The sequence below is a fragment of the Crocodylus porosus genome, unplaced genomic scaffold, assembly GCF_001723895.1.
Source record: "Crocodylus porosus isolate Cpor-Errol unplaced genomic scaffold, CroPor_comp1, whole genome shotgun sequence".
NCBI classification, from domain to species: Eukaryota; Metazoa; Chordata; order Crocodylia; family Crocodylidae; genus Crocodylus; species Crocodylus porosus.
The window spans coordinates 58,302,068-58,310,959 of NW_017728918.1; the positions used below are offsets into that span (position 1 = coordinate 58,302,068).

Here is an 8,892-nt window from a genome sequence, read left to right on the forward strand (position 1 = left end):
ATCCCCGCACCCCCGGGGTTAGTTGGCTAACATTGTACGGTATGTAACCTAGTCGCATTTCCCCTCCTCTCCCCCATCCCTCGATTGTTAGTCCCTCGCTTGGGCGCTTTGTATTTCCATCTCAACTTTGTCATCTTTTTTCTGGATTCCCTATCCAAAACATCTACTAATAAAAGTCAATCTACTTAACCTACAAGCCAATTCCAAAAAGCAGATTTCTAAATACCATTTTCTAGCCACAGATAACACAAGCTTTTGTGAACTTTGGTTTATTTTGTCAGATGCTCCCTGAACTGCACTATATTTTTGTATTTTAGTCCAATATATTGTACAAGAATAAACTCTATTTAACCACTTGAACTTGAGGGAAAAGAAAGAAGATCCTTCTATGATCAGGTCACAATATCATTGGACGCAGGTGTCACAGTGGATGTAGTCTTTCTGGACTTCAGGAAGGCCTCTGACACTGTTTCCCACCCCATTCTCATTAAAAAGCTAGGCGACTGTGGCATTAATGTCTACACAGTTGGATGGGTTGACAATTGGTTGAAGGGCTGCACCCAGAGAGTGGTGGTAGACAGGTCATATTCAACCTGGAGGGATATGGGCAGTGGAGTCCCCCAGGCCTTGGTCCTTGGGCCCATACTGTTCAATTTCTTTATTAGCTATTTGGACGAGGGGGTGAAAAGCACCCTGTTCAAATTTGCTGCTGACAACATCAAGATTTGGGGTGAGGTGGGCACACTAGAAGGGAGGGACAGGATACAACTGGACCTGGACAGGTTACAGGGGTGGGCAAATGAGAATAGGATGGGATTCAATATTAACAAGTGCAGGGTACTGCACTTGGGCAGTAAGAACCAGCAGCATACCTACAGGCTGGGGAACTTCTCGTCAGCACGGTGACAGAAAAAGATCAGTAAGGCTAACTACACCTTGTCATGCATCCAGAGATGCATCATGAGCAGGGCCAAGGAGGTGATCCTCCCCCTCTATGCGACACTAGTCAGGCCACGGTTGGAATAGTGCGTCCAGTTCTGGGCGCCGCATTTTTGGAGGGCTGTGGTCAGCATCGAGAGGGTCCAGAGGGCCACTCACATGATTCAAGGACAGCAGGGCAGACCCTATGAGGAGAGGCTACAGGATCTGAACCAGTTCAGCCTTTCCAAGAGAAGGCTGAGAGGGGACTTGGTGGTCATCTATAAACTTACCAGGGGGTACCAGCGGGGAACAGGAGTGAGACTGTTCCCCTGAGCACCTCCCAGAGTAACAAGGAACAACGGCCATAAGTTGTTTGAGAGTAGGTTCAGGCTGGAGATTAGAAGGCAGTACTTCAGAGTCAGGGTGGCCAGGATCAGCTTCCAGGGAAGTGGTGCTGGCTCCTAACTTGGGGGTCTTTAAGAGGAGGCTTGATAATTACCTAGCTGGGGTCACATGAACCCAGTATTCACTCCTGCCCAGGGCAGGGGGGTCAGACTTGATGATCTACTCAGGTCCCTTCTGACTCTACATCTATGAGTCTATAAGGACATAAGCACACTAAAAGAAATGTATAAACATTCAGAAACAAACGTTTCCTTCCACTTAATCATTCACTTACTATTGTTACAGGCACCAGCTAAGTTAACAATTCAAACAAGATTTGTTAGTTGACGTCAACCTTATGAGCAGACATTACAGTGTTAACAAAGATGCATACCTCCAGGAACATAACTGCTAACTAGCACTACAATATTTTCCAGTTTTGCTTCCTTATATCCCTTTAAAATTCACACCACTTCCTGAACATGGATTTTTACTTCCTTCCTCTGCCTGGACTGAAACGTTAGGAGTTCTAATTCCTTACTTCCTTGTTTCATTGTGCTCTTCCTTTCTTCCTCTTTCCTCCACCCCCTTTTTTGATTGGTAGCAGCTTTCTGGAACAAGGAGGGGAAAAAAGTAAAGAAAAAACAAGCAGGGCACGGGAGTGAAGCATAAAGTCATTGGTTTATAGGTTTTCTACAATGGACCAAAGGCAAACTGGATGCACAGGGGATAGACTCTTGCTAGGCTCATTTGCGTTGACAAGTCAGAGATAATCAAAAAGCAAGACCAAGATTCCTGACAGAGTTGCCCATTTTAATTACTTTGTTTCTCTGCACAATGCAGAAGAAAACCGAACCTGTATAGGAAATGGTTTGGATTATTTTAATTTCATCTCACCTCCTGCACATCAAACCTCAGAATCTCCTTCATATATGTAGGCAGCAGTGTGAGAAGAGTGTAAAAAGTCCAGTTATAAGAAAAATGTGCCACAACAATAGCCCAGAGTGGAATGGACTTCAACATAGGTTCCCATGGCACAGACTTCTGGGTAGAAAGCTAAAGAATAGAAAGGGAGAGTGGGAGAATACATCAGGAAAACTCATACAGGCATTTATGGTCACTGGTCATTTTAGATTCTGAAAAGCATATTCAAGATCAGTCTGAACCATTAAATGTATTAATTACAATAATCAGCAATAAACCCAATGAAAAAAACAGCAAGTCATATGGAAGTCACAAGTATATTCTATTATATTCAAACAACAAAATTAATCCCTTTCCATTCAAAAAACCCAGCATAACTGAAACCTTTCTGAAGCTAATTATAAAACAATTTATCTCACTTATTTTAAACAGATCTATAGACAAAACCCCTGTCTATTCTACTGCACTGAATCCTTATATAGTCTACTGCACTGAAGATGCACTAATATATATAGCACAAGAAAAAATTCTGCTCTAATCCAGTGGTACTCAAACTTTTTGGCTGGTGGGCCTGATGGGTAGTGCCCAGTCAGTTCATGGGATGAATCTGGCCAGTGGTCCCAATCCAGTATCCAGGATGTTTGCAGCAGGGCCCCATCCAGCCATGATGAAATTGTGGAGGCAAGCCCAGCCCCACAGAGGGAAGGGGTATAGATCAGCCCTGATCTAGCCATGGGGAAGTGGGCAAGGACCCAGCCCCAATCCAACCATGGAAGTTGGGGTGAGGATGAGAGAGGCAGGGCAGGGCCCAGCTCCAATCCAGGCACAGGGGTGGGGTAGGCCCCAATCCAGCCATCGCAACTCCCTCTTCATAACACTGCCAATTAGGAATTAAACTCCTCCCTGAAACAAAATGTGTACTGAAACTTTCCTGCTTAGTGATCTTAAGACAGGGCACAAAATTATTTTGGCTGGAGGTCCGCTTAATATTATTATTATTTTGGCTGTTAGGGGCCGCATGGGTAGCTCTGCCCCCAGTCACTGTATTGGGACTGTAAGTCCCAGGCCCTAGCCCCCGACCTGTGTCACCAGAAGTCCCTCCCCCCACTCAGCCCCCCAAATACTCCTTTTGGGAGGGGGTGGGTTGCCATCTCAGGACCAGAAAAAAAAAAACAACCCACTAAAAGTCAAACACTAACTATAACATATTTTAATGTTATTACAAAAATTTTTTATCATGATTTGTGTTTACATTGTATATATAGAGGTGATTACATAATAATTAAAAATACAGCCTTATGCTTGTATGCATGCATGATGGTGTGTGTGTGTGGGGGGGCATAGGGTATGTTGGGGTACATATGTATATGTCAAAGAGGGTCATGGGGGCAGGGTGTAGGGTGTGAGGGAAGGTGGGGGGTGATAGGACCCCCGCCACACATGGTGTGCAGGCTCCACTGCCAACAGCAACAGCAGGCAGGGTGGGGAGCAGGATAGGGGGCTTCTGCCTAGCAAGGCATGGCTCTGGCCAGTGCTGTGTGTTGGAGCTGCACATTGTGCATACCTGTAGGTCCCCTACTTGTGCTGGGAAATGACCATACTGGGCGCTGCAGGAAGCAGAGCTCTCTCCACTCCCAGTCTGCAGACCTGCACAGCAGGGGGCAGGGAAGGCAGCCAGCACCAGTGCAGGGCTTCCCCTGCTGTGCGTGTAGGAGCTGCAAGAGTGTGGCATGGAGTGGAGCTGCTGGGCAAGCTGTGCACCTTGCCCCTACGTGCTGCGTTGGCCGGAGCTGCACTCCGCTAGGCACCAGTACCTGCACCTGGCATGAGCACCTTGAGTCCCCCACCTGCTGCTGCTGTGGGCAGTAGGGGCTGTGCGCCTTGTGGAGGAGTGTGAGGGGTCCCCACACCCCCTACCTACACCCTGCCCAACTCACCCCCCTGGGTGTGGGCTCTGCGCTGCTGTCTTTGCTTCCACCCAGCTGCAGCTCCACTGCCCCCACCTGGGCCCCACCCCCACCACTTTCCTATCTGCTGCCAGAAAACTGGAAGCCAAGCACGTTCCCACAGGGCCAGCTGCAGTGCGGGCAGCAGCAGGCCCACCTGGAAGCTGCTGCTGGCTGGGCAGGGCCCTTCCACTCACGAGGGCAGGAGAGAGGCACAACAGGGTATGCTGCAGGGGCGTACACATGGGCGCCTCGCTCCCACCCTCATGGGTGGAAGGGCTAGGCACGGTGCAATTCACTGGGGGGTGTTGTGGGCCGAATGACAGTGCCTGGTCCATGGGCCATATTTTGCCTGCTCGTCTTACAAACATCATACTGTAACTATGTAACAGTTTTATGTCTCAGTTTTGGTAGATTCATGTTCTGAAATTAGCATATCTGAACACATATAAATCACTTATAATTAATTTAACATAATGTGATAATAGACTAAAGGATGGCCTTACAAAAATAAATAAATAAAGGCCAAGCTCTGCTATTTCCCATCTCAGTTTGATGAGCAAAAAACAAGAACTCATTTACCTGAATGCAGGTATCAGAAGAGGAGAGTATTTTTGACAACTGTGGTATCTTTTGCGCAAACTTAAGACACGCAAATAATCAGTTCTTGCAGTGCATTTCCCCTACTCCTCTCTGTGAACTACCCTAGCTGCCAGCATTCGGGCAGAAAGTTGGCTGAAAAACAACTCTAACAGAATACCCAGAATCTGCGTATCATGAAGATAAGTATTTCCAATAGGATCAGAGGACTAAAATGGACCTAATGGGGTCATCTAGTCCAGCCTCCTGCTTATAGTAAGACACATACTTTGTCATACTGCATTAGAGTTGTACAGGTAATTAAAAAATGTAAATAGATATACCTTATTGAAGAATACATTCACTCTCATTTTGAATAATGACGGTTTCTTACTGATTTATGTGTTCAGCGTTTTTATATATCTGGTTTCATTTTGACAAATGAAAATGGTCATTCAAATTAAGCATGTATGTAGGTTTCAGTGATCTGTTTTGTCTTTTCATAAGTAGTTCCTTTTCTTATTTAAATTTATAAAACCCTACAAAGTTACATACCTGATCTTTAAGGGAGGAAAGAATATATTCCCTTTCAGTGTGCGAAATTCTTCTGTGAGTTTGGGGTGTGTCACTAACCAACCATATCCAGAAGAAGAACCATAATATACCAAGTGCACCTTATATTGAGGGAAAAACAAAACACACACACTAAATAATACCTTAATTGAGCAGGTAAAGACAGTTTGGACATTTAGAACAAGAATACAGATAACAGGCTGGCCTAGAAGGACATTTAAACAGCTGCATTTACACAGAGAAATATTGAATTTGTTACTATAAATTACTATATTCAAGTAACTTTTCAGATAGTCTTGTAATTAGAGTAATCTTATTCCACAGATTGAAGTCATTAATTTAATTTCACACTTCACACTAAAAAAAAATTAAGTCTGATGTTTCCTTATATTGGCTGAGCTGAGAAGAATGTGATTAATAACAGTCTTTTGCACAACTGACAGACAAATTTGGTCACTGAATGCATAACTTACATGGACTCCCACAGGAATTTACCGCATATTGAAAGCAGCAATTTGTCCAAGTAATAAAGCAACAGGGCTAGCACTTTATATTTTTGGAATTCTGTTTTAAAAATTCAAGTGTTTAGCACATCTGAAGCAAAAGATTTCCTATTTCCTGTGGCTGCTTTTTCCTCAATATTTTCTGATGCATGACTATTTTTCTGAACAGCAGAAAGAATCCCCCAAAATTTCTAGGACTGAAAAATATCATAGAGCAATAGTTCCAGGACATGAAAAGCACACTCCTTGCAATCTTCAGACAAAAAATGTTATTGAAAAGCACGATGAATGCATCACTACATAAATACATCTGAAATTAAAAAACACAAACACTTACCGAATATATAGAATACATAAACCCAATTCATGTAGTAGCAAATTAAACCAGACAATGGGAGAGAGACAACTGTTCCGAGCTGTGCACCTAGAAGGAAGACAGTTAATTTTTAAAGTATGCCAATATATATTTAAGTGGCGCACTGACTAGCTGGGGAAAACACACGGTGGTTGGAATTACAAGCAGGATTTCAAGATAACTGCATTGTTTCACTGTACATAAGCATACAAATAATTTTAAACCCACTATACAGCTGCCACCTCAGCTACAATAAATAAAACGAGATGCAGTTGCTTTGATAGACTGATAAATGAAGTTGCAAAAACCCATTGCACCCCAAAATACCAGTGGAAGTAAGAAAGAAACAAACATGAATTTTGGTGTATCCTGTAATTAATAAATTAGTGATCTCTGTGTAAAAATGGGGGTGATAACTGCAGATTAAATAGTAGTATTCTAAAAAAGGTGACAGTAGGTCTGTTTCTGATTTAGTTTTTGGGAAACATCTACTGACTCTTTTGGCTCAGCATTTATTGTTCTTTAGTCCTGTCAGCTCTACAGAAGCAGCAAAACTACACAGGAAATGGATCTTATTTCTATTGTCTATTAAGTAGCTCCCAACTGCAGGGCCAATCGATGCTCTCAGTTATTTATGGGACAATCCTATAACTTCAATGGAACTGGGTAGGGAATGGAAAGATCTGACACACATGGTATCTATAACATGAGAAAAATCCCTAGATAACAATCCCCAAGAAAGAAAGAACTACTGTCCACTTTCTGATCTAAAAATGTAGTTTGAAGGGGTGGCTATTAAGAAAAAAAAATACACAACTATTATCACTTTTAAAATAAGAAAGCCTTGTTTGAGAAGCGTTAAAACAGAGTTAACATTTTTATATAACCAACCCAACAAACACTATTCTGCACTGTTATGCTGGTCACAAGGATATAAGTACAGCCTGAACAAAATGAAAAAATCCCTAAAGCTACCCTAAACCTTGAGCTGACCCTAACGTTTCAACACAGCAAAAGCCGCGTTACCCGGCACCTTACAAACTGGCATGCTCTATTAACCGGCATGCCAGTCGACACTGCAAAAGTGAAACTGGAAATGCCCACTGTGGCACTTCCAGTTTCATTGAGCCCCTGCAGCCTGGGGCAAAGCAGCCTGTCCCCAGTGTGCCCGGGACCCCTCACCCTGTCCGCCAGCACACTGACACGGCGGGAAGGGCGGTGCCCCGAACAGGCAAATACACCTGTTCAGGCCTCTCAGGTAACCGGCATATTCGGTCATCTGGCACCCCCCATTCCCCATGGATGCTGGATAATAAAGCTTTGCTGTATTGTGATGTCATACAATATATTCCATGCAGCAAATTCTGAAGCAAGTTTATATTTCTCCCTTTCCCTGCTCCAAAAAAAAAAAAAAAAATCAATAATGGTTTCTGTCATAGGGAAAGCGTTCCCTTTCATTACTTTTAGTTGAATTTAGCTAAAAGATTCAGATAATACTTTTTTGGAAGATGGAAAAAGTAGGAAATTAGAGGTGCACCAATAAAGATTTTCGTTGGTGATACCAATAGCCGATGATTAACCAATCTTATCGGCTGAAGCCAATCCAATAACCGATAACTTAGTAATAGTGTAAGATATTTTAAACTACTTAACTACATAAATAAACTTTTATTTTTTGTTTGTGTGTGCATGTTATAAATGCAAAACAAGCCTCCTCCTTGCTCCAGCTCCTCATGAGGAAGGTGATAACTACCTTATTCCCATGAATGTTTCCCCTTTGCCCGTGGCTCCTACCCACAGCCTTACTTCCCACGCACCCCATGCTGCTGTCCTGGGCAGGCAGGGTGGATCTTTGTGTGGACAGCAGCACTGGGCGCGTTTAAAGCCCCAGAGCACACTGCTATCTCAGGGCTGGTGGACACCATGCAGCCGAGGTCCCGTGGCTCCTGGGTAGAAGCCTCATTTGCAAAGCCACCCAGCAGAAGGAATGTTCTTTACGCAGACCCTTACCCCAGACTACACTTGCTAGGGTGCTCCAAGCACATGCCCATATTTATTGGCTACAATGATCAAAAAAAGCCAATGATGTCATTTTTCCTTTTATCAGTGATAGCCAACCGATATATTGGTGCACCCCTACAGGAAAGCATGTTTTCTTCCTTGACATGAATAAAAACCAGTAAAAAGGATAAGATCCATTTGAAGGACATGGGCAAAACTTTCAAAAGGTATCTTGGTTCCAAAAGTGCAGATAAGTTAGGTTCTCAATTATAATTACTTTCAATAAGATTCAGCAGCTAACTTATTTAGAATCCCAGTACATGACCTTCTGAATCTTTAAAATGCTAGTATTATTAATAACCATCTTTGCATATCCCTCCATTCACTAACTATAGCTAATTACCCATGCTAGTTTTAATGCACTTTTTTTACTAATTATTTCCTTATGCATTTTTGTGCATTTTTTAAAGTAAATAAATTCTAACTCTGATCAAGTACAGCTTTACCTAAACCAGAAAAAAGCATGCATCATTCTCCATTTTCTAACATAATAAAAATGGAAAATAAATGTTGAGCTATTTGTTCAAAAAGTATTTATAGTACTTCCTTCTGATGCATAAAATTGTGACAAATTTACCCTGAAGGCTGAATCTGATTGCAAATCAACATGTTTTATAATTGTGATACAAACCAATAGAAACAATAT

General features: G+C 42.8%; 1 protein-coding gene across 1 annotated transcript in view; it reads right to left on the reverse strand.

Moving 5' to 3' along the window:
- The window catches only part of SLC17A5 (solute carrier family 17 member 5), a 35,399-nt gene that overhangs the window by 18,262 nt on the left and 8,245 nt on the right, over window positions 1–8,892 (reverse strand). Inside the window, exons 4-10 of the mRNA XM_019537643.1 lie at window position 8,824; window positions 8,108–8,131; window positions 7,992–8,011; window positions 6,955–6,977; window positions 6,168–6,274; window positions 5,310–5,428; window positions 2,203–2,361 (exon numbers count right to left, since the gene is read on the reverse strand). Coding sequence (XP_019393188.1) covers window positions 2,203–2,361; window positions 5,310–5,428; window positions 6,168–6,274; window positions 6,955–6,977; window positions 7,992–8,011; window positions 8,108–8,131; window position 8,824 — 453 coding nt within the window. The remainder of the gene's footprint in view (window positions 1–2,202; window positions 2,362–5,309; window positions 5,429–6,167; window positions 6,275–6,954; window positions 6,978–7,991; window positions 8,012–8,107; window positions 8,132–8,823; window positions 8,825–8,892) is intronic.